At 44.6% G+C, this 26,304-nt stretch overlaps 1 protein-coding gene across 3 annotated transcripts in view; it reads right to left on the bottom strand.

Moving 5' to 3' along the window:
• SCAPER (S-phase cyclin A associated protein in the ER) overlaps positions 1-26,304 on the bottom strand; it is a 292,144-nt gene that overhangs the window by 206,098 nt on the left and 59,742 nt on the right. For all 3 annotated transcript variants that reach the window (XM_063449439.1, XM_063449440.1, XM_063449441.1), the window contains exons 3-4: positions 7,652-7,719; positions 1,020-1,217 (exon numbers count right to left, since the gene is read on the bottom strand). In XM_063449439.1, the coding sequence (XP_063305509.1) occupies positions 1,020-1,217; positions 7,652-7,719 (266 nt within the window). The remainder of the gene's footprint in view (positions 1-1,019; positions 1,218-7,651; positions 7,720-26,304) is intronic.

Here is a 26,304-nt window from a genome sequence, read left to right as displayed (position 1 = left end):
TAGTGTGTGTGTGTGTGTCAGTCTGTTAGTGTGTGAGTGTGTGTGTGTGTGTCTGTTAGTGAATGTGTCTGTGAGTGTGTCAGTGTGTGTGTATCTGTTAGTGAGTGAGTGTGTGTGTGTGTATATGTCTGTCTGTTAGTGAGTGTGTCTGTTAGTGTGTGTGTGTGTCTGTGTGTATATGTCTGTCTGTTAGTGAGTGTGTGTGTGTGTGTATCTGTTAGTGAGTGAGTGTGTGTGTGTATATGTCTGTCTGTTAGTGAGTGTGTCTGTTAGTGTGTGTGTGTGTTTCTGTGTGTGTGTGTATATGTCTGTCTGTTAGTGAGTGTGTGTTAGTGTGTGTGTGTGTGTGTGTGTTTCTGTGTGTGTGTGTATATGTCTGTCTGTTAGTGAGTGTGTCTGTGTGTATGTCTGTTAGTGAGTGTGTGTGTGTGTGTGTGTGTGTATGTCTGTTAGTGAGTGAGTGTGTGTATGTCTGTCTGTTAGTGAGTGTGAGTGCTTATGTTAGTGTGTGTGTATGTCTGTTAGTGAGTGTGTGTATGTCAGTGAGTGTGAGTGTGTCTGTGAGTGTGTCTGTTAGTGAGTGAGTGTGTGTGTGTGTCTGTTAGTGAGTGTATGTGTGTCTGTTAGTGAGTGTGTGTGTTTCTGTTAGTGAGTGTGTGTGTGTGTTTCTGTTAGCTAATGTATGCGTATCTGTCAGCTGTCAGTGAATGTGTGTGTGTATTTAGAAGGGTTGGGTGGGGGGGGCAGAGGGGTGAGGGGGGCGCCTGAGTTTTGTCCTGCCTAGGGCAGCACAAAACCAGGATACACCACTGATAATACCCCAGTATAAATCTATAGGCATGAGACCAGCAGTAATTATGCGTAAAGTAGGGCCTTCTAGGAGTTTAGTAGTTATCAGCTATCTACTGTAGCATGCTGTCAACTGAATTGCAAGTTCCATAAATTCCATAAATACCATGCTGTGAAGACCCAGCAAATATAAGGCCATAAACTCAATAGGCAGATATTTTGGCCCTTACCTTGCACTCAACAACACTCTGGTCCGATTCACAAGTCACATAAATCTCATCCACAGCTCTCCTTAGGTTGTCAAAAAGAAAGGCCCAGTAGCGTGCACGCAGGTCCACTTTCCTTGGATGCCTTGCTTTGGTTGGGCTTTTGTCATGAATTTTATCAGCATTAGATCCAGCATTTAATTTGCATTGTAAGTTATTGTTCTGTAGAAAAAAAGCAAGGCAATTAAAAAAGTGCTTTGTTTAACACTGAAATTAGCAAGTGAGTGGTCAAGGAAACTAGTGCAAAAAATTCCGAAATTTGACTCTTTACGGTCCTTTGGAAGTTTTATATTTCGACTGTGTGTGAGGCAGTAAAGTGACATAAGTAGTATACTATATATGTAGTAAATTGCAGGTTAGCAAGTTAGCAAGATTACGGCAATTACATTCTAACCATGTGGTACAAAGTTGGACATTGCGACCCGAAGAAACAGATCCCTATTTAATCTTGTTAATGTTAATTTATGCATGGTACTTTTTTTTTTTTTTTTTTTTTTTAAATAAATAGGTTCTATTCTTTAGACTATTGTAAGGTCCAATCTGGGGTTCATTTACTACTAGACACTGCATGGCCAAAAGTGGAGAGAAACCTACACGTCAAATAGGTTGTTCCCAAACCATGGATATAATATGGACTATCACAATTCATGCCAGAAGGTTCTCCATTACATTCTGGTACATTTTTGGCGTGTGCGCATCTTTTTAGCCCCCACAACTGAGTGATGTCAGAAATCGAAAGTGAGCAATAACATCTGGCTTACAGTGGAGGCTCTAGTTCATCCTAATGGGTTTCAATGGAGTTAAGGTGAAGCTATTTGCAGGGCAATCATGTTGTTTCATTACGGACATTATTTTATTCAAGCATTTTCCCCAAAACATTGCCACAACATTTTACAGAATAACTATGAAGTCATTGTATGCTGTAGCATCGATGTCCTTTCGAATAAAAAATGTAATAAGTTTGACAAAAGTATTTCTGAAGTTGCTCAGCCATACCAGCCCTTTCACCTAGCCCTCTTCGTACATTGTTTCCAGAGGAAACTCAGAACATGTTACTAAGTGAAGCAGTTGAACACAGAGAATATTTTTGTTCATTCTGTGACCAGGTGTGGTCAACTACTTGGTTCTCACTTCACAATATTCGCCAAGGCAGCTCTAGCAGACCAGTCATTTAATGAGCTAACATGGTGCCACAATGGAAGAGAATGAGTTCTGCAGTAAGGGCAATCATTTATGGGATAAGTAGGCAACATGGAACAGACATTCAGTTTAATTTTTAAGACTATGTTCATAAACTATCTTTTCTGCCAATTGTAGTAGATGGCATACATAGAAGGACGAACATACTGGCTGCATTTTACACATTTTGAACTGCAGGAAAATTCATACAATATAAATTAATACAATGTGGCATAAATTGTGAAATATTATTTAATAGAGGTTTCTTCTATAAGGCTTCACATAATAAGATGATAGTCTTGAAGGTCTTATGAAGGTAAAAATAAAAATATGTGCTTTGGAAATGTTTCTCTCAGAAGTGTGAAGTGTCCCTTGATCAAAAAAATAATTGGGAAGCACTGCTATAGCATTCCTTATCAATTCATTGCATCCCCTATGACATCGAGGTGATGACCAGATTTAGATTGGAGAGCTCTTCCTGGTCCCTGGTCTCACTGTAGAAACTATAAAGGCCCAAGAATGTTTAAAAAATTGGGGGCGGGGGCGGACCGCCGACGGGATCAGACGCTTCTGTCTGAGCTCCCGCTTCGGAGCCGGGAAAACGGAGCAAACTAGAGGCAGAACCTCCCCAGCCACCCACAACGGCGCCCACCTTGATCCCCAGATCCCGAGGTACGAGGGGATACTAATTAAGCTGCCATCCGTAACCCGACTAAGGCCCAAGGCATGAGGAGCTTGAGCCGGGATGAGATGGCCGCTCTCCCGGGTCTCCGGCCGGGGTCCGGCGTCCCCCCCCCCTCTGGACCGGGGGGGTTATCCCGGTCTGCACACGCACAAGCAGGGACCACTATCAAGCCACAACACGCGGGTCGGTAAACGGCTACCCTGCTACAGGAAACTATCCCGCGGCGGTCCTCAAAATGGCCGCCACACGCCAGCCGCATGTGCACCTCACTGCAGGATAATAAAGCTCATCAGTCCAACTGTCAGATTAAGCACCAGCCGTCTAGCCTTACGGTAACTGAACTAAACAGCGTAAACCTGACCACACCACAGCAGACTCACAGCTATACCAGTGATGTCGATATGGAGACGGTTTTGCAGCAACCTCATCCACTGGCTTACTAAACGGCAGCTCAAAGAAGGAACATCCTTTGGAAGGTGGCACTGAAATGGAAGTTGGCACGTCCCAAGTCAGACGGCAGCTGTTTGGAGGGAGCCAGGCTGCAGCTGAACAAATGACCTGCATGAACTGAGAGGTTTAACCCTCCATCACCTGTGTGTAGCTCCATGCGGTGCAATATCAGATTAATATTTGTCCACTCACATGTGGCACAAATTTGTACTATTCTACTGCCACTGCCTAAAGTGTATTGGTTTTGCTGTTAGGCCCGTTAAGACGCAAGCGCTATGACAAACATCATTTTATTAACATTATAGCATTACTACATGTTTCAATCCTGAGGCACATAGCTTATTCACCTGCACCTCTAAGCGTAGTAACCCCACTCTTAAACTAAGCCTGTATTCGATAGCTATAGCTTAAACTACGTTTAAATATATGTATTTGTGGCCTGCCTACCGCAGCGTGACACACTAGATTATATGCAATTCAAGCCTGTTAATTCTATGTTATAGCACGGTTACTACTAAGTGCAGTAAATCCACCAAGCAAAGTTAGAACTTAAATGACTTTATATTTAATGCTAACACCTGTTATTGCTGACTAAACTCATGTGAATTGTCGTTAGGCTTATGCTTGCTATACAATGCTCAACTGTTCTTGTTTATCTTCTTAAAATAAATGCATAGGCAACAAGCGAGATTTAACACTAATAACTCAATTGTTAGAATGCTCTTGTATGTACGTTCTCTGCACGAGCCATGTTTTTCCTCTTTTGTCCCTCTCCTACCTATTTCTGCATGGCATGTGCATTATGCTAACATCTTGAAAACTAAACGTCAACCTAAACTATCGTACTACTATAATAACTATAAAAATGTGCCTGTATAACGTATGCCATGACTTGTACTACCTATGTCTACCTATTTTACTGGATGTCGCTGTTGTGGCGCGTGCCAGCTACCTGTTTGTTCTGTGCACACCCAAAATAAAGAATTAAAAAAAAAAAAAAAATTGTGGGCATTCAAAGTTTAGCCATTTGAATTTTTTTTAAATTGAGAAAAACAAAAGAACTGAAATTACACAGCTAAACATCTGCCGAATAATGCACTACGAGAACAAAAGCACTCAAACATTGGTTCCACAAGTTGTATGTCCACGAACGACCGAGTAGTGAGAACACTTTCACTATTTTCTATTCTCATCCATTGTACAACTTGCATCTGAGCCTTCATTCATAGTATTTCTTTTCACTGTACACTCGATTTATTTAGACATTGACCAGTGTGTGGAAATTTTGTATAGACATAAATAAATGATGTCAGAACACATGCCGTTGAAGAGTTTACTTATCGTGGAAGGTCTGGGTGACTAACAAGGTAATGACACTAGCAGTGATAGGGTGACTAAGGATGGAAGGAAACAGCTCACGAATAGTAAGGAATGAATTTAACAGGGTAAAAAATAACAATAAGTGGTGACAGACTGGGCCACAACTTAAAATGACATTATACTTCCTTCTACTTCAATATTGCTATGTGCTTTATCTAGTGGTGAATGAATATGAAACCCTTTATAACCAACAAAGTCAACATTTCCTAAAGAGATTGAGGCATAAACTCCTGTTACAATGATTTATCCCTTTTGGATTAATGGCTTCAAAATAAACGTGCTTATCTCAGACACCCATGAAATATCATAAACAGTCCTCTCATCTCAATTAATCTTCCCTCCACTAGATTACGGGTCTATCAACAACCAAGAAAACTCCCAGCGCCAGTTTCCTGCTCACAGAATGAGTGATGATCTCACTAATGCATCACAAAGTAAAGATGGAGCATCATTATGCTAGCACAGCAAATATCTTCCACAGTTCAAAAACTGCTCACTCTTTACTTCCCACTAAATACAATATTAACCCCTTGAAAAAGTAAAACGCCAACGAAGGGTGACTTAGATATGCGATGATTATTAAAAGATATACAGGGATATACTGAGTAATAAGAAGCGTAATAGAGAGGTTATATGGAGCAATAGGAGGTATAGAGAGAGGTTATATGGAGCAATAGGAGGAGTTTTAGGGAGAGGTTATATGGAGTAATAGGAGGAGTTATAGGGAGAGGTTATATGGAGAAATAGGAGGAGTTATAGAGAGAGGTTATATGGAGTAATAGGAGGAGTTATAGAGAGAGGTTATATGGAGAAATAGGAGGAGTTATAGAGAGAGGTTATATGGAGTAATAGGAGGAGTTATATGGAGAGGTTATATGGAGTAATAGGAGGAGTTATAGGGAGAGGTTATATGGAGTAATAGGGAGAGGTTATATGGAGTAATAGGAGGAGTTTTAGGGAAAGTTACATGGAGTAATAGGAGGAGTTATAGGGAGAGGTTATATGGAGTAATAGGAGGAGTTATATGGAGAGGTTATATGGAGTAATAGGAGGAGTTATAGAGAGAGGTTATATGGAGTAATAGGAGGAGTTATAGAGAGAGGTTATATGGAGTAATAGGAGGAGTTATATGGAGAGGTTATATGGAGTAATAGGAGGAGTTATAGGGAGAGGTTATATGGAGAAATAGGAGGAGTTATATGGAGAGGTTATATGGAGTAATAGGAGGAGTTATAGAGAGAGGTTATATGGAGTAATAGGAGGAGTTATAGGGAGAGGTTATATGGAGTAATAGGAGGAGTTATAGGGAGAGGTTATATGGAGAAATAGGAGGAGTTATAGGGAGAGGTTATATGGAGTAATAGGAGGAGTTATAGGGAGAGGTTATATGGAGTAATAGGAGGAGTTATAGGGAGAGGTTATATGGAGTAATAGGAGGAGTTATAGAGAGAGGTTATATGGAGTAATAGGAGGAGTTATATGGAGAGGTTATATGGAGTAATAGGAGGAGTTATAGGGAGAGGTTATATGGAGTAATAGGAGGAGTTATATGGAGAGGTTATATGGAGTAATAGGAGTTATAGAGAGAGATTATATGGAGTAATAGGAGGAGTTATAGAGAGAGGTTATATGGAGTAATAGGAGGAGTTATAGGGAGAGGTTATATGGAGTAATAGGAGGAGTTATAGGGAGAGGTTATATGGAGTAATAGGGAGAGGTTATATGGAGTAATAGGAGGAGTTATAGGGAGAGGTTATATGAAGTAATAGGAGGAGTTATAGGTAGAGGTTATATGGAGTAATAGGAGGAGTTATAGAGAGAGGTTATATGGAGTAATAGGAGGAGTTATAGGGAGAGGTTATATGGAGTAATAGGAGGAGTTATAGGGAGAGGTTATATGAAGTAATAGGAGGAGTTATAGGTAGAGGTTATATGGAGTAATAAGAGGAGTTATAGTGAGAGGTTATATGGAGTAATAAGAGGAGTTATAGGGAGAGGTTATATGGAGTAATAGGAGGAGTTATAGGGAGAGGTTATATGGAGTAATAGGAGGAGTTATAGAGAGAGGATATATGGAGTAATAGGAGGAGTTATAGAGAGAGGTTATATGGAGTAATAGGAGGGGTTATAGAGAGAGGTTATATGGAGTAACAGGAGGAGTTATAGGGAGAGGTTATATGAAGTAATAGGAGGAGTTATAGAGAGAGGTTATATGGAGTAATAGGAGGAGTTATAGGGAGAGGTTATATGGAGTAATAGGAGGAGTTATAGGGAGAGGTTATATGGAGTAATAGGAGGAGTTATAGAGAGAGGTTATATGAAGTAATAGGAGGAGTTATAGAGAGAGGTTATATGGAGTAATAGGAGGAGTTATAGGGAGAGGTTATATGGAGTAATAGGAGGAGTTATAGAGAGGTTATATGGAGTAATAGGAGGAGTTATAGAGAGAGGTTATATGTAGTAATAGGAGGAGTTATAGAGAGAGGTTATATGGAGTAATAGGAGGAGTTATAGAGAGAGGTTATATGGAGTAATAGGAGGAGTTATAGTGAGAGGATATATGGAGTAATAGGAGGAGTTATAGAGAGAGGTTATATGGAGTAATAGGAGGAGTTATAGGGAGAGGTTATATGGAGTAATAGGAGGAGTTATAGAGAGAGGTTATATGGAGTAATAGGAGGGGTTATAGAGAGAGGTTATATGGAGTAATAGGAGGAGTTATAGAGAGAGGTTTTATGGAGTTACAGGAGGGGTTATCAGAAAAGATTAGATGAAACACTATGAGGCGATGAGACATTTTAAAGAGAAGATTACTTAAACAGTATTAATGAAAGAAAAAAGTAATTAATTTGGCCAGAGAAACAATTGGATTAATATACTTAATTTAGATGTAAAATAATACCTGTTTGGATGATTTGTGCGCTCCATGAGTTCCTCTTTTAGGTTTCCCACATGGCCACTTTGGTTTCCCTGTGCAGAATAATTGAAAATAATGGAAAATCAATTTCTATTAATTACTTCAATCAAAGTCACAAGTTTACCTTATTCTCAACATGCACTATTTTTCTGCAATTGATTTGGCATATGCCACAAGTAACCAGAACAACATCCCAGCAATGTGTAAAGGGAAGTCACTCCATTCTGGCGGTTGTTCAGACCACTTAGCATATTCCTGGAGCAGACTGACATTGCTACCTTGGCGTAAACACACAAATTGCAGCCATCCAACACTTCTCTTGCACTAAAGTGGCATTGTCATGGCCGAATCCAGTTGTTTTGTTTTTTGTAACCCCCCCTCCCGACTCCACTACATCTAATTGCCCCCTAGTCACCCCCAAATGCCCCCAGGCCCCCTATATTACCTATTTTGTATCTTAATTTCGTGCCGGGGCCCTAAAAAACAATGGGGAGTACGTATTGTCCCCCCCACCCCTCGCCCCCAACCCATGAACGTTGGGTTGGGCCTCTAAAAGACAATGGGGGGTGTCACGGCAAGGGTGCATAATTTAGTATTACATTATGAAATATAATCCTTTAATGCCATTTGTGTAGTAAATGGCACAAAAGGATGCTATTGCTGAGGTCAACAGGGGTTACATCTTTTGAAGCTGGGACCCCCACAGAGGTTGGATGACAGAAGGGGAAGTGTGGATGGCATAGCAGGGTTGAAAGGGTTTTACTAATATGGATGTGAGGTAATCAAGGCTCTGCAAGGTGTGAGGTTCTACACTTGGGAAAAGTCTGAATGTCTCTTCATCCATTTGGCCTGTACCATTAAGTGCTGAGTAAAACTCTTTGAAATGTAAATACCATTTTAGCTTTGCTCCAGTATCATATCCAAAGGAAGGACAAAAACATTCATATTTACCCCACAGAATAATAATAAAGCCTAATTTTTATTATATTTGGAATGGGACAAGCCCAATCTTTTAATTAAGCCTAAACATGAGTTGCACAACTTAAACCGTGTGGCAGGAATTGTGATGTCTGTCCTATTGGATCTCAGGTGGGGCGTGCAACATGTCTATGGAATGGGAAAACAATAAATTCATAGAGGCAATTATTATTTCTATGGCAGGTACAGTAGAGGAGATAAAACCAAAAAGTTTATATTTGGCTTGCTATTTCTGGAACAAAGGAGGTGGTCACTAGGAATCACTATAGGTACGCCCCTGGGTGGGGTGTGATAATTCCACAGGGTATATCTCCTGTGATCCTGAAGGGTGGTGTGTACTTGCTTGGGGCCAAGATCTAATTTTGAGTGAGTCACCACCTTTCCTTGCCAGAGACCCCCTGGACAGAAGTTGTACTTTGAAAAACCTAAGTGAGTAATTAGGACTTCTGTATTTTATCCTTTTTGTTTTTATCTGTTATTGGTGTAAATAATTTGTTTACCATATATTTGTATATGCACTGTGACTATTTTTGCTCATAATAAACATTCATTTATTAAGTTCTACCTTTGTCTGGTTAAGAATCACGTTACCTGAAGAGACTAGTTAGTATTTTTGTAATTACATAGATACTGTGCTAAGTAATATTTGGTGGGTTTTTATTGTTGATTTACCTGGGGGACCAAGGCACCCCATTTATAAATTGTCTTGGTGGTGGCAGCGTTAAGATAGTAATAGTTATATTATTATGTTTAAGTGTGGGTGGTGTTAAAAAGGGGGATTTTGTCATTATTTCCGGTCTAGTGCAGACAAATAGTGTACTTTAACCCTTTCACCACCACAACTACGTCACGCACACTCTTGGAGTAGGGTGCGTTCGTGACAAATTGGTGGCATAGCGGTGGGATAACTAAAAGATTTTTCATCTTTTTATACCAGATTTTAGTGTTGCTGGATTTGTTGGTTAATCCAGGCACTAAAAGAAATTGTGTCTCAATTTCCAAAGGCTGAACTCAGTGCATATATAATATATTTACACCTCAACAGCCCCCCCCCCCCCTCTCTGTTTTTTCTTTGCTATCTTTTATTTACTAAATGGAGTACCATGCACAGTCCAAGGCAGCGCTAGACCAGCTTTGCCGGGAGAGATCTATTCCCTGTCGGGGGAAAAACAAAAGAGGAACTATTACAAGCGCTGGTGGACTATGATTTGCAACAAGCAGTGCAAAGTGAGGCCTCAAACACTGCAGAGGAGATACCTGCAGCTTTTGTAAATGATGTATCGAGATCTGGAGATCCTTTGGATTGTTACTTACAAACGGTGTTAAAATATGTGGACTCAGCAGATGCAAACCAAAGACTACAGCTTATCCTTCAATATCAGGAGGCTGAGAGGGAGAGAGAGGCTGCTGAGAGGGAGAGAGAGGCTGCTGAGAGGGAGAGAGAGGCTGCAGAGCGGCAGGCTGAGAGAGAGGCTGCAGAGCGACAAGCTGCCAGAGAGCATGAACTAAAAATGGCTGAGTTAGAGAGGTTGACTGCCTCCCCTATAAGTATTAATTCCAGAGACTCTTCTGCACCCAAACCACGTGCAGAGAATTTTCCAACTTTGGACAAAGATGGTGATTTGGATGTTTTCCTGCGCAGTTTTGAAAAGGTTTGCAGGCAGTACCATCTACCAAAGGACCAGTGGGCAAAATACCTCACCCCTGGTCTCAGAGGTCCTGCACTGGAAGCATTTGCTGCGCTTCCAGCAGAATTTGACCAGGACTATGATTCGATTAAGGCTGCCTTGCAGGAACGGTACAACCTCACTCCTGAGGTGTACCGAAAGAAATTCAGGACTTTGCAAAAGCATCCTACAGAAAGTTATGCAGCAGCTGTGGGGCACCTAGCGACAGCATTCCGACAGTGGACTACAGGGCTGGAGATTACCACTTTAGAAGATCTGCTAATAAAAGAACAGTTTTTGCAGCTCTGCCCAGCCGATGTACAGGAGTGGCTGCTGGACCGGAACCCCAAAACAGCATTGGAAGCGGGTAAGCTGGCAGATGTCCACACTGCCAACCGAGCAACAGTGGACCGGAGCAGAGGGTTTGCCAAGGGAGCATCCAGCTGGAGGACCACACCACCACGACTCCCCATCACCAGGCCTAGCGGGCCATCTTTTGTTTCAGCTCCTACCTTAGGGAGAAGGGGAGCTAGTGCCATGTCTGCGCAAGGAGATAGTCGCAGATGTTTTATTTGCAACCAAGTGGGGCACATTAGTGTTGCTTGCCCTGGGAAACGGCAGCCAGCATTATCAGCTGGGGAGGGACGCTCCTCGGAACCAACGTCCTCTGTGTTGTTTGTAACCAGATCAGAGGGCAGCAACAATGTGAATCTGCAACCTGTGACAGTCGGAGGAGAGGTAACTGTGGGACTCAGGGACACTGGGGCAGATGTGACTCTTGTGCGTCCAGAGCTAGTGCGCTCTGAGGACTTAATTCCTGGCAAGACTCTAGCAGTTAAAGGAATTGGGGGGATACGGCTTGTAGTGCCAATGGCACGAGTTTATTTGGATTGGGGAGCGGGGAAGGGTTTCAGAAATGTGGGGGTAGATGAGAATATCCCTGCAAATGTATTACTTGGTACTGACTTAGGTAGATTGTTATCCCAGTATGTGCCTGAAGGTAATGTGTGTTTTAAACCCAAGCCTCATAGGGGCCCTACTGTGCAGAGGGCAATATGTAAAAGTGTACGTAGACTACCTTGCTGGGAGGGAGGGCAGAATGAGCATGAGTGCCAGGCTGTGCCAGAACCAGAGGTGTCTGTGGTAACAGGTGAAAGTTTGCCAGTCAACTTTACTGGGAGGGAGGGCAGAATGTGTGTCAATCTGTGCCAGAACCAGGGTTGTCCGTGGAAACATGTGAAAATGTATGCAGACAATTGTGCTGGGAGGGAGGGCAGAATGAGCATGTGTGCCAGGCTGTGCCAGAACCAGAGGTGTCTGTGGTAACAGGTGAAAGTTTGCCAGGGCAACTTTACTGGGAGGGAGGGCAGAATGTGTGTCAATCTGTGCCAGAACCAGGGTTGTCCGTGGAAACATGTGAAAATGTATGCAGACAATTGTGCTGGGAGGGAGGGCAGAATGAGCATGTGTGCCAGGCTGTGCCAGAACCAGAGGTGTCTGTGGTAACAGGGGAAAGTTGGCCAGGGCAACTTTACTGGGAGGGAGGGCAGAATGTGTGTCAATCTGTGCCAGAACCAGGGCTGTCCGTGGAAACATGTGAAAATGTATGCAGACAATCATGCTGGGAGGGAGGGCAGAATGAGCATGTGCGCCATGCTGTGCCAGAACCAGAGGTGTCTGTGGTACCAGGGGAAAGTTTGCCAGGGCAACTTCTCTGGGAGGGAGGGCAGAAGGTGTGTCAATCTGTGCCAGAACCAGGGGTGCCCGTGGAAACTTGTGAAAATGTATGCAGACAATTGTGCTGGGATGGAGGGCAGAATGAGCATGTGTGCCAGGCTGTGCCAGAACCAGAGGTGTCTGTGGTACCAGGGGAAAGTTTGCCAGGGCTGGATGAGCGTGTGTGCCTATCTGTGTCAGAGCCAGGGTTGTTTGAGAGGCCATGTGAAAACATAAGTGGATCAAACCACTGGGAGTCAGGGCAGGATGAGTTGATAAGTTCCCCTGTATCTCAGTCAGGAGTATGTCAGGTGCCAGAACCAGGAGAAAGTGATGGGCTATGTGAGATTGTGGGAGGATGGCCTGGCTGGGAGAGGAAATTATGTGAGTGTGTACCACATTATGTGCCTGACCAAGGGGTGTCAAAGGTGTCATGTGACAATGTGCAGGAAGAGAATTCTAGGGACAGAGGGCTGAATGAATATGTGTGCCAATATGTGCCTGAAGCAAATGTATCAGATGGGCTGTGTGAAAGTATGGAGGGAACCAGGAACCTTGTCAGCTTATCACAATCACATCTCACACATACACCCAAGCCAGCTCAGGAGAAGGAATCTGTCTCTAAGCAACTTTTTGATTCTGAACCAAAGGTTCAGAGTCAAAAAGGGCAACAAGCCCTGCAGGCAGACCACAAACTAAAAAAGATAAGGAGTGTGGATACATTGCAGGTACCCTGGGAGTGTCCTCTGTCTCATCTTTTGTGTGCTTACAGGGGAGTACTGCAGAAATTGGTTGGTTTCTTCCCCTTAGAGCTAATACATGGGCGCAGTGGGTGCGGCCCAAGAGATGTGACCAGAGCGCAGTGTGAGAAGGAAACAGGCAAATCAGGCATGCGTGTTGTGGATATGGCTGTTCTATGGCTTAGGGACAAAGGGCAAGCCTTTTTGGGGGAGGTGTGCGAACACATGAGGGCTACCCCATTCATGGAGAACCAGAGTTATGAAAAAGATGAGTGTATGAGGTGGAGGCAAAAAGGAACAAGTGTTGATACGCAAGGTAGAGGCATGTGAGCCTTCTCCCATTGCGTCTCTTATTTGGGGGAGGTGTCACGGCAAGGGTGCATAATTTAGTATTACATTATGAAATATAATCCTTTAATGCCATTTGTGTAGTAAATGGCACAAAAGGATGCTATTGCTGAGGTCAACAGGGGTTACATCTTTTGAAGCTGGGACCCCCACAGAGGTTGGATGACAGAAGGGGAAGTGTGGATGGCATAGCAGGGTTGAAAGGGTTTTACTAATATGGATGTGAGGTACTCAAGGCTCTGCAAGGTGTGAGGTTCTACACTTGGGAAAAGTCTGAATGTCTCTTCATCCATTTGGCCTGTACCATTAAGTGCTGAGTAAAACTCTTTAAAATGTAAATACCATTTTAGCTTTGCTCCAGTATCATATCCAAAGGAAGGACAAAAACATTCATATTTACCCCCACAGAATAATAATAAAGCCTAATTTTTATTATATTTGGAATGGGACAAGCCCAATCTTTTAATTAAGCCTAAACATGAGTTGCACAACTTAAACCGTGTGGCAGGAATTGTGATGTCTGTCCTATTGGATCTCAGGTGGGGCGTGCAACATGTCTATGGAATGGGAAAACAATAACAAATTCATAGAGGCAATTATTATTTCTATGGCAGGTACAGTAGAGGAGATAAAACCAAAAAGTTTATATTTGGCTTGCTATTTCTGGAACAAAGGAGGTGGTCACTAGGAATCACTATAGGTACGCCCCTGCGTGGGGTGTGATAATTCCACAGGGTATATCTCCTGTGATCCTGAAGGGTGGTGTGTACTTGCTTGGGGCCAAGATCTAATTTTGAGTGAGTCACCATCTTTCCTTGCCAGAGACCCCCTGGACAGAAGTTGTACTTTGAAAAACCTAAGTGAGTAATTAGGACTTCTGTATTTTATCCTTTTTGTTTTTATCTGTTATTGGTGTAAATAATTTGTTTACCATATATTTGTATATGCACTGTGACTATTTTTGCTCATAATAAACATTCATTTATTAAGTTCTACCTTTGTCTGGTTAAGAATCACGTTACCTGAAGAGACTAGTTAGTATTTTTGTAATTACATAGATACTGTGCTAAGTAATATTTGGTGGGTTTTTATTGTTGATTTACCTGGGGGACCAAGGCACCCCATTTATAAATTGTCTTGGTGGTGGCAGCGTTAAGATAGTAATAGTTATATTATTATGTTTAAGTGTGGGTGGTGTTAAAAAGGGGGATTTTGTCATTATTTCCGGTCTAGTGCAGACAAATAGTGTACTTTAACCCTTTCACCACCACAACTACGTCACGCACACTCTTGGAGTAGGGTGCGTTCGTGACAAATTGGTGGCATAGCGGTGGGATAACTAAAAGATTTTTCATCTTTTTATACCAGATTTTAGTGTTGCTGGATTTGTTGGTTAATCCAGGCACTAAAAGAAATTGTGTCTCAATTTCCAAAGGCTGAACTCAGTGCATATATAATATATTTACACCTCAACAGCCCCCCCCCCCCCCCCCCCCTCTCTGTTTTTTCTTTGCTATCTTTTATTTACTAAATGGAGTACCATGCACAGTCCAAGGCAGCGCTAGACCAGCTTTGCCGGGAGAGATCTATTCCCTGTCGGGGAAAAACAAAAGAGGAACTATTACAAGCGCTGGTGGACTATGATTTGCAACAAGCAGTGCAAAGTGAGGCCTCAAACACTGCAGAGGAGATACCTGCAGCTTTTGTAAATGATGTATCGAGATCTGGAGATCCTTTGGATTGTTACTTACAAACTGTGTTAAAATATGTGGACTCAGCAGATGCAAACCAAAGACTACAGCTTATCCTTCAATATCAGGAGGCTGAGAGGGAGAGAGAGGCTGCTGAGAGGGAGAGAGAGGCTGCTGAGAGGGAGAGAGAGGCTGCAGAGCGGCAGGCTGAGAGAGAGGCTGCAGAGCGACAAGCTGCCAGAGAGCATGAACTAAAAATGGCTGAGTTAGAGAGGTTGACTGCCTCCCCTATAAGTATTAATTCCAGAGACTCTTCTGCACCCAAACCACGTGCAGAGAATTTTCCAACTTTGGACAAAGATGGTGATTTGGATGTTTTCCTGCGCAGTTTTGAAAAGGTTTGCAGGCAGTACCATCTACCAAAGGACCAGTGGGCAAAATACCTCACCCCTGGTCTCAGAGGTCCTGCACTGGAAGCATTTGCTGCGCTTCCAGCAGAATTTGACCAGGACTATGATTCGATTAAGGCTGCCTTGCAGGAACGGTACAACCTCACTCCTGAGGTGTACCGAAAGAAATTCAGGACTTTGCAAAAGCATCCTACAGAAAGTTATGCAGCAGCTGTGGGGCACCTAGCGACAGCATTCCGACAGTGGACTACAGGGCTGGAGATTACCACTTTAGAAGGTCTGCAAGATCTGCTAATAAAAGAACAGTTTTTGCAGCTCTGCCCAGCCGATGTACAGGAGTGGCTGCTGGACCGGAACCCCAAAACAGCATTGGAAGCGGGTAAGCTGGCAGATGTCCACACTGCCAACCGAGCAACAGTGGACCGGAGCAGAGGGTTTGCCAAGGGAGCATCCAGCTGGAGGACCACACCACCACGACTCCCCATCACCAGGCCTAGCGGGCCATCTTTTGTTTCAGCTCCTACCTTAGGGAGAAGGGGAGCTAGTGCCATGTCTGCGCAAGGAGATAGTCGCAGATGTTTTATTTGCAACCAAGTGGGGCACATTAGTGTTGCTTGCCCTGGGAAACGGCAGCCAGCATTATCAGCTGGGGAGGGACGCTCCTCGGAACCAACGTCCTCTGTGTTGTTTGTAACCAGATCAGAGGGCAGCAACAATGTGAATCTGCAACCTGTGACAGTCGGAGGAGAGGTAACTGTGGGACTCAGGGACACTGGGGCAGATGTGACTCTTGTGCGTCCAGAGCTAGTGCGCTCTGAGGACTTAATTCCTGGCAAGACTCTAGCAGTTAAAGGAATTGGGGGGATACGGCTTGTAGTGCCAATGGCACGAGTTTATTTGGATTGGGGAGCGGGGAAGGGTTTCAGAAATGTGGGGGTAGATGAGAATATCCCTGCAAATGTATTACTTGGTACTGACTTAGGTAGATTGTTATCCCAGTATGTGCCTGAAGGTAATGTGTGTTTTAAACCCAAGCCTCATAGGGGCCCTACTGTGCAGAGGGCAATATGTAAAAGTGTACGTAGACTACCTTGCTGGGAGGGAGGGCAGAATGAGCATGAGTGCCAGGCTGTGCCAGAACCAGAGGTGTCTGTGGTAACAGGTGAAAGTTTGCCAGTCAACTTTACTGGGAGGGAGGGCAGAATGTGTGTCAATCTGTGCCAGAACCAGGGTTGTCCGTGGAAACATGTGAAAATGTATGCAGACAATTGTGCTGGGAGGGAGGGCAGAATGAGCATGTGTGCCAGGCTGTGCCAGAACCAGAGGTGTCTGTGGTAACAGGTGAAAGTTTGCCAGGGCAACTTTACTGGGAGGGAGGGCAGAATGTGTGTCAATCTGTGCCAGAACCAGGGTTGTCCGTGGAAACATGTGAAAATGTATGCAGACAATTGTGCTGGGAGGGAGGGCAGAATGAGCATGTGTGCCAGGCTGTGCCAGAACCAGAGGTGTCTGTGGTAACAGGGGAAAGTTGGCCAGGGCAACTTTACTGGGAGGGAGGGCAGAATGTGTGTCAATCTGTGCCAGAACCAGGGCTGTCCGTGGAAACATGTGAAAATGTATGCAGACAATCATGCTGGGAGGGAGGGCAGAATGAGCATGTGCGCCATGCTGTGCCAGAACCAGAGGTGTCTGTGGTACCAGGGGAAAGTTTGCCAGGGCAACTTCTCTGGGAGGGAGGGCAGAAGGTGTGTCAATCTGTGCCAGAACCAGGGGTGCCCGTGGAAACTTGTGAAAATGTATGCAGACAATTGTGCTGGGATGGAGGGCAGAATGAGCATGTGTGCCAGGCTGTGCCAGAACCAGAGGTGTCTGTGGTAACAGGGGAAAGTTGGCCAGGGCAACTTTACTGGGAGGGAGGGCAGAATGTGTGTCAATCTGTGCCAGAACCAGGGCTGTCCGTGGAAACATGTGAAAATGTATGCAGACAATCATGCTGGGAGGGAGGGCAGAATGAGCATGTGCGCCATGCTGTGCCAGAACCAGAGGTGTCTGTGGTACCAGGGGAAAGTTTGCCAGGGCAACTTCTCTGGGAGGGAGGGCAGAAGGTGTGTCAATCTGTGCCAGAACCAGGGGTGTCCGTGGAAACTTGTGAAAATGTATGCAGACAATTGTGCTGGGATGGAGGGCAGAATGAGCATGTGTGCCAGGCTGTGCCAGAACCAGAGGTGTCTGTGGTACCAGGGGAAAGTTTGCCAGGGCTGGATGAGCGTGTGTGCCTATCTGTGTCAGAGCCAGGGTTGTTTGAGAGGCCATGTGAAAACATAAGTGGATCAAACCACTGGGAGTCAGGGCAGGATGAGTTGATAAGTTCCCCTGTATCTCAGTCAGGAGTATGTCAGGTGCCAGAACCAGGAGAAAGTGATGGGCTATGTGAGATTGTGGGAGGATGGCCTGGCTGGGAGAGGAAATTATGTGAGTGTGTACCACATTATGTGCCTGACCAAGGGGTGTCAAAGGTGTCATGTGACAATGTGCAGGAAGAGAATTCTAGGGACAGAGGGCTGAATGAATATGTGTGCCAATATGTGCCTGAAGCAAATGTATCAGATGGGCTGTGTGAAAGTATGGAGGGAACCAGGAACCTTGTCAGCTTATCACAATCACATCTCACACATACACCCAAGCCAGCTCAGGAGAAGGAATCTGTCTCTAAGCAACTTTTTGATTCTGAACCAAAGGTTCAGAGTCAAAAAGGGCAACAAGCCCTGCAGGCAGACCACAAACTAAAAAAGATAAGGAGTGTGGATACATTGCAGGTACCCTGGGAGTGTCCTCTGTCTCATCTTTTGTGTGCTTACAGGGGAGTACTGCAGAAATTGGTTGGTTTCTTCCCCTTAGAGCTAATACATGGGCGCAGTGGGTGCGGCCCAAGAGATGTGACCAGAGCGCAGTGTGAGAAGGAAACAGGCAAATCAGGCATGCGTGTTGTGGATATGGCTGTTCTATGGCTTAGGGACAAAGGGCAAGCCTTTTTGGGGGAGGTGTGCGAACACATGAGGGCTACCCCATTCATGGAGAACCAGAGTTATGAAAAAGATGAGTGTATGAGGTGGAGGCAAAAAGGAACAAGTGTTGATACGCAAGGTAGAGGCATGTGAGCCTTCTCCCATTGCGTCTCTTATTTGGGGGAGGTGTCACGGCAAGGGTGCATAATTTAGTATTACATTATGAAATATAATCCTTTAATGCCATTTGTGTAGTAAATGGCACAAAAGGATGCTATTGCTGAGGTCAACAGGGGTTACATCTTTTGAAGCTGGGACCCCCACAGAGGTTGGATGACAGAAGGGGAAGTGTGGATGGCATAGCAGGGTTGAAAGGGTTTTACTAATATGGATGTGAGGTACTCAAGGCTCTGCAAGGTGTGAGGTTCTACACTTGGGAAAAGTCTGAATGTCTCTTCATCCATTTGGCCTGTACCATTAAGTGCTGAGTAAAACTCTTTGAAATGTAAATACCATTTTAGCTTTGCTCCAGTATCATATCCAAAGGAAGGACAAAAACATTCATATTTACCCCCACAGAATAATAATAAAGCCTAATTTTTATTATATTTGGAATGGGACAAGCCCAATCTTTTAATTAAGCCTAAACATGAGTTGCACAACTTAAACCGTGTGGCAGGAATTGTGATGTCTGTCCTATTGGATCTCAGGTGGGGCGTGCAACATGTCTATGGAATGGGAAAACAATAACAAATTCATAGAGGCAATTATTATTTCTATGGCAGGTACAGTAGAGGAGATAAAACCAAAAAGTTTATATTTGGCTTGCTATTTCTGGAACAAAGGAGGTGGTCACTAGGAATCACTATAGGTACGCCCCTGCGTGGGGTGTGATAATTCCACAGGGTATATCTCCTGTGATCCTGAAGGGTGGTGTGTACTTGCTTGGGGCCAAGATCTAATTTTGAGTGAGTCACCATCTTTCCTTGCCAGAGACCCCCTGGACAGAAGTTGTACTTTGAAAAACCTAAGTGAGTAATTAGGACTTCTGTATTTTATCCTTTTTGTTTTTATCTGTTATTGGTGTAAATAATTTGTTTACCATATATTTGTATATGCACTGTGACTATTTTTGCTCATAATAAACATTCATTTATTAAGTTCTACCTTTGTCTGGTTAAGAATCACGTTACCTGAAGAGACTAGTTAGTATTTTTGTAATTACATAGATACTGTGCTAAGTAATATTTGGTGGGTTTTTATTGTTGATTTACCTGGGGGACCAAGGCACCCCATTTATAAATTGTCTTGGTGGTGGCAGCGTTAAGATAGTAATAGTTATATTATTATGTTTAAGTGTGGGTGGTGTTAAAAAGGGGGATTTTGTCATTATTTCCGGTCTAGTGCAGACAAATAGTGTACTTTAACCCTTTCACCACCACAACTACGTCACGCACACTCTTGGAGTAGGGTGCGTTCGTGACAAATTGGTGGCATAGCGGTGGGATAACTAAAAGATTTTTCATCTTTTTATACCAGATTTTAGTGTTGCTGGATTTGTTGGTTAATCCAGGCACTAAAAGAAATTGTGTCTCAATTTCCAAAGGCTGAACTCAGTGCATATATAATATATTTACACCTCAACAGCCCCCCCCCCCCCCCCCCTCTCTGTTTTTTCTTTGCTATCTTTTATTTACTAAATGGAGTACCATGCACAGTCCAAGGCAGCGCTAGACCAGCTTTGCCGGGAGAGATCTATTCCCTGTCGGGGAAAAACAAAAGAGGAACTATTACAAGCGCTGGTGGACTATGATTTGCAACAAGCAGTGCAAAGTGAGGCCTCAAACACTGCAGAGGAGATACCTGCAGCTTTTGTAAATGATGTATCGAGATCTGGAGATCCTTTGGATTGTTACTTACAAACTGTGTTAAAATATGTGGACTCAGCAGATGCAAACCAAAGACTACAGCTTATCCTTCAATATCAGGAGGCTGAGAGGGAGAGAGAGGCTGCTGAGAGGGAGAGAGAGGCTGCTGAGAGGGAGAGAGAGGCTGCAGAGCGGCAGGCTGAGAGAGAGGCTGCAGAGCGACAAGCTGCCAGAGAGCATGAACTAAAAATGGCTGAGTTAGAGAGGTTGACTGCCTCCCCTATAAGTATTAATTCCAGAGACTCTTCTGCACCCAAACCACGTGCAGAGAATTTTCCAACTTTGGACAAAGATGGTGATTTGGATGTTTTCCTGCGCAGTTTTGAAAAGGTTTGCAGGCAGTACCATCTACCAAAGGACCAGTGGGCAAAATACCTCACCCCTGGTCTCAGAGGTCCTGCACTGGAAGCATTTGCTGCGCTTCCAGCAGAATTTGACCAGGACTATGATTCGATTAAGGCTGCCTTGCAGGAACGGTACAACCTCACTCCTGAGGTGTACCGAAAGAAATTCAGGACTTTGCAAAAGCATCCTACAGAAAGTTATGCAGCAGCTGTGGGGCACCTAGCGACAGCATTCCGACAGTGGACTACAGGGCTGGAGATTACCACTTTAGAAGGTCTGCAAGATCTGCTAATAAAAGAACAGTTTTTGCAGCTCTGCCCAGCCGATGTACAGGAGTGGCTGCTGGACCGGAACCCCAAAACAGCATTGGAAGCGGGTAAGCTGGCAGATGTCCACACTGCCAACCGAGCAACAGTGGACCGGAGCAGAGGGTTTGCCAAGGGAGCATCCAGCTGGAGGACCACACCACCACGACTCCCCATCACCAGGCCTAGCGGGCCATCTTTTGTTTCAGCTCCTACCTTAGGGAGAAGGGGAGCTAGTGCCATGTCTGCGCAAGGAGATAGTCGCAGATGTTTTATTTGCAACCAAGTGGGGCACATTAGTGTTGCTTGCCCTGGGAAACGGCAGCCAGCATTATCAGCTGGGGAGGGACGCTCCTCGGAACCAACGTCCTCTGTGTTGTTTGTAACCAGATCAGAGGGCAGCAACAATGTGAATCTGCAACCTGTGACAGTCGGAGGAGAGGTAACTGTGGGACTCAGGGACACTGGGGCAGATGTGACTCTTGTGCGTCCAGAGCTAGTGCGCTCTGAGGACTTAATTCCTGGCAAGACTCTAGCAGTTAAAGGAATTGGGGGGATACGGCTTGTAGTGCCAATGGCACGAGTTTATTTGGATTGGGGAGCGGGGAAGGGTTTCAGAAATGTGGGGGTAGATGAGAATATCCCTGCAAATGTATTACTTGGTACTGACTTAGGTAGATTGTTATCCCAGTATGTGCCTGAAGGTAATGTGTGTTTTAAACCCAAGCCTCATAGGGGCCCTACTGTGCAGAGGGCAATATGTAAAAGTGTACGTAGACTACCTTGCTGGGAGGGAGGGCAGAATGAGCATGAGTGCCAGGCTGTGCCAGAACCAGAGGTGTCTGTGGTAACAGGTGAAAGTTTGCCAGTCAACTTTACTGGGAGGGAGGGCAGAATGTGTGTCAATCTGTGCCAGAACCAGGGTTGTCCGTGGAAACATGTGAAAATGTATGCAGACAATTGTGCTGGGAGGGAGGGCAGAATGAGCATGTGTGCCAGGCTGTGCCAGAACCAGAGGTGTCTGTGGTAACAGGTGAAAGTTTGCCAGGGCAACTTTACTGGGAGGGAGGGCAGAATGTGTGTCAATCTGTGCCAGAACCAGGGTTGTCCGTGGAAACATGTGAAAATGTATGCAGACAATTGTGCTGGGAGGGAGGGCAGAATGAGCATGTGTGCCAGGCTGTGCCAGAACCAGAGGTGTCTGTGGTAACAGGGGAAAGTTGGCCAGGGCAACTTTACTGGGAGGGAGGGCAGAATGTGTGTCAATCTGTGCCAGAACCAGGGCTGTCCGTGGAAACATGTGAAAATGTATGCAGACAATCATGCTGGGAGGGAGGGCAGAATGAGCATGTGCGCCATGCTGTGCCAGAACCAGAGGTGTCTGTGGTACCAGGGGAAAGTTTGCCAGGGCAACTTCTCTGGGAGGGAGGGCAGAAGGTGTGTCAATCTGTGCCAGAACCAGGGGTGCCCGTGGAAACTTGTGAAAATGTATGCAGACAATTGTGCTGGGATGGAGGGCAGAATGAGCATGTGTGCCAGGCTGTGCCAGAACCAGAGGTGTCTGTGGTAACAGGGGAAAGTTGGCCAGGGCAACTTTACTGGGAGGGAGGGCAGAATGTGTGTCAATCTGTGCCAGAACCAGGGCTGTCCGTGGAAACATGTGAAAATGTATGCAGACAATCATGCTGGGAGGGAGGGCAGAATGAGCATGTGCGCCATGCTGTGCCAGAACCAGAGGTGTCTGTGGTACCAGGGGAAAGTTTGCCAGGGCAACTTCTCTGGGAGGGAGGGCAGAAGGTGTGTCAATCTGTGCCAGAACCAGGGGTGTCCGTGGAAACTTGTGAAAATGTATGCAGACAATTGTGCTGGGATGGAGGGCAGAATGAGCATGTGTGCCAGGCTGTGCCAGAACCAGAGGTGTCTGTGGTACCAGGGGAAAGTTTGCCAGGGCTGGATGAGCGTGTGTGCCTATCTGTGTCAGAGCCAGGGTTGTTTGAGAGGCCATGTGAAAACATAAGTGGATCAAACCACTGGGAGTCAGGGCAGGATGAGTTGATAAGTTCCCCTGTATCTCAGTCAGGAGTATGTCAGGTGCCAGAACCAGGAGAAAGTGATGGGCTATGTGAGATTGTGGGAGGATGGCCTGGCTGGGAGAGGAAATTATGTGAGTGTGTACCACATTATGTGCCTGACCAAGGGGTGTCAAAGGTGTCATGTGACAATGTGCAGGAAGAGAATTCTAGGGACAGAGGGCTGAATGAATATGTGTGCCAATATGTGCCTGAAGCAAATGTATCAGATGGGCTGTGTGAAAGTATGGAGGGAACCAGGAACCTTGTCAGCTTATCACAATCACATCTCACACATACACCCAAGCCAGCTCAGGAGAAGGAATCTGTCTCTAAGCAACTTTTTGATTCTGAACCAAAGGTTCAGAGTCAAAAAGGGCAACAAGCCCTGCAGGCAGACCACAAACTAAAAAAGATAAGGAGTGTGGATACATTGCAGGTACCCTGGGAGTGTCCTCTGTCTCATCTTTTGTGTGCTTACAGGGGAGTACTGCAGAAATTGGTTGGTTTCTTCCCCTTAGAGCTAATACATGGGCGCAGTGGGTGCGGCCCAAGAGATGTGACCAGAGCGCAGTGTGAGAAGGAAACAGGCAAATCAGGCATGCGTGTTGTGGATATGGCTGTTCTATGGCTTAGGGACAAAGGGCAAGCCTTTTTGGGGGAGGTGTGCGAACACATGAGGGCTACCCCATTCATGGAGAACCAGAGTTATGAAAAAGATGAGTGTATGAGGTGGAGGCAAAAAGGAACAAGTGTTGATACGCAAGGTAGAGGCATGTGAGCCTTCTCCCATTGCGTCTCTTATTTGGGGGAGGTGTCACGGCAAGGGTGCATAATTTAGTATTACATTATGAAATATAATCCTTTAATGCCATTTGTGTAGTAAATGGCACAAAAGGATGCTATTGCTGAGGTCAACAGGGGTTACATCTTTTGAAGCTGGGACCCCCACAGAGGTTGGATGACAGAAGGGGAAGTGTGGATGGCATAGCAGGGTTGAAAGGGTTTTACTAATATGGATGTGAGGTACTCAAGGCTCTGCAAGGTGTGAGGTTCTACACTTGGGAAAAGTCTGAATGTCTCTTCATCCATTTGGCCTGTACCATTAAGTGCTGAGTAAAACTCTTTGAAATGTAAATACCATTTTAGCTTTGCTCCAGTATCATATCCAAAGGAAGGACAAAAACATTCATATTTACCCCCACAGAATAATAATAAAGCCTAATTTTTATTATATTTGGAATGGGACAAGCCCAATCTTTTAATTAAGCCTAAACATGAGTTGCACAACTTAAACCGTGTGGCAGGAATTGTGATGTCTGTCCTATTGGATCTCAGGTGGGGCGTGCAACATGTCTATGGAATGGGAAAACAATAACAAATTCATAGAGGCAATTATTATTTCTATGGCAGGTACAGTAGAGGAGATAAAACCAAAAAGTTTATATTTGGCTTGCTATTTCTGGAACAAAGGAGGTGGTCACTAGGAATCACTATAGGTACGCCCCTGCGTGGGGTGTGATAATTCCACAGGGTATATCTCCTGTGATCCTGAAGGGTGGTGTGTACTTGCTTGGGGCCAAGATCTAATTTTGAGTGAGTCACCATCTTTCCTTGCCAGAGACCCCCTGGACAGAAGTTGTACTTTGAAAAACCTAAGTGAGTAATTAGGACTTCTGTATTTTATCCTTTTTGTTTTTATCTGTTATTGGTGTAAATAATTTGTTTACCATATATTTGTATATGCACTGTGACTATTTTTGCTCATAATAAACATTCATTTATTAAGTTCTACCTTTGTCTGGTTAAGAATCACGTTACCTGAAGAGACTAGTTAGTATTTTTGTAATTACATAGATACTGTGCTAAGTAATATTTGGTGGGTTTTTATTGTTGATTTACCTGGGGGACCAAGGCACCCCATTTATAAATTGTCTTGGTGGTGGCAGCGTTAAGATAGTAATAGTTATATTATTATGTTTAAGTGTGGGTGGTGTTAAAAAGGGGGATTTTGTCATTATTTCCGGTCTAGTGCAGACAAATAGTGTACTTTAACCCTTTCACCACCACAACTACGTCACGCACACTCTTGGAGTAGGGTGCGTTCGTGACAGGGGGGACACCTACTGCCCCCCCCCCGACCTCCACCCATGAGCAGCGGGTGGGGGTCCTAAATGAAAATGGGGGGGGGGGTGGGACCCATTGTCCTCCCCTGGCACCCACCCATGAGCGGCAGGTGGGGGCCCTAAATGACAATGTGGGGGGAAACCTATTGTCCTCCCCCCAGCCTCCACCCATGAGCAGCGGGTGGGGGCCCTAAAAGACAATTGAAGGGGGAACCTATTGCCCCCCCCCCCCAGATCCCCACCAATGAGTGGCAGGTGGGGGCCCTTAATGAAAATGGGGGGGGATGAGACCTAGTGTCCTCCCACCCAGCCCCCACCCATGGAGCCATTTATTAGGGGGTGCTTTACTCTTTTACAATAGTGAGCAGTTTACTAGACATGCCTCTACTCGCAAAATAGCGTGTAGGGGGAGATTAATTACTAATACTAAGTAATCTTTACTTAGTATTAGTAAAGTTAAATGAAAGACCAATCTTGGTCTTTCCGCCTTTTAGTAGATAGCTCCCTAATTCCAACAGTATTGGGGAGCTATCTACTAAGCGGCTGCAAGATGCAGCTGCAGCACGGATCGGATCCGAATTTCATTCATTCGAATGAAATTTTAAACCGACCTAAAACTACCGAATGTCGTCCTAACATGAATGAACAAACTGTTCGCGTTGTTAGGAAGAAATTCGGTAGTTTCGCCGGCGTTCTGTCTAAATGACAGGACATTTGGGAATAGTGAAAGTAGGCATCGCAAGATCACAGAGGAAAGGGTGATTACTGTGGGAAAATTTCCCTACTTTGTCTTATGTTTTAACCCCTTAAGGACACATGACATGTCTGACACGTCATAATTCCCTTTTATTCCAGAAGTTTGGTCCTTAAGGGGTTAAAGAAAACTAGAGCAGACAGGAAGAAATGAAGAACAGATCTTGAGAGAGGAAGAGAAGAGTAAGCGATTACGGAAAGGTAAGTTCGGCATGACTGTGCCGCTTTAAGGAAAATAGAAGACCTGAGTACTGGCTACTGGCTCCAGTGTTCATGTTAGCTGAAATGCAATACCCAGCTTTTGACTTACCTAAAATAAAAATGGTAAGACTTTGGGATCTGTTTAAGCACATTTTATATTTCTAAGTATTTATGTTAGTGCTTGTTAGCCAAAAAGATTACTCTTTTCACTGTAGTTTCATTATAATCACCTGATTACCTTAATTTAAAATAAATAAAAAAAAGAAAGAAAAATATAATTGGCCAATGCAATGTGGGATATGGGAAGAAGGAAAATAAAAAGGTAATGTGATAGAGTAGGGGGTATATAAATAGTG

This window comes from Pelobates fuscus, chromosome 3, assembly GCF_036172605.1.
Source record: "Pelobates fuscus isolate aPelFus1 chromosome 3, aPelFus1.pri, whole genome shotgun sequence".
In the NCBI taxonomy this organism is placed as follows: Eukaryota; Metazoa; Chordata; class Amphibia; order Anura; family Pelobatidae; genus Pelobates; species Pelobates fuscus.
This window is presented reverse-complemented; position numbering and strand designations above follow the sequence as displayed.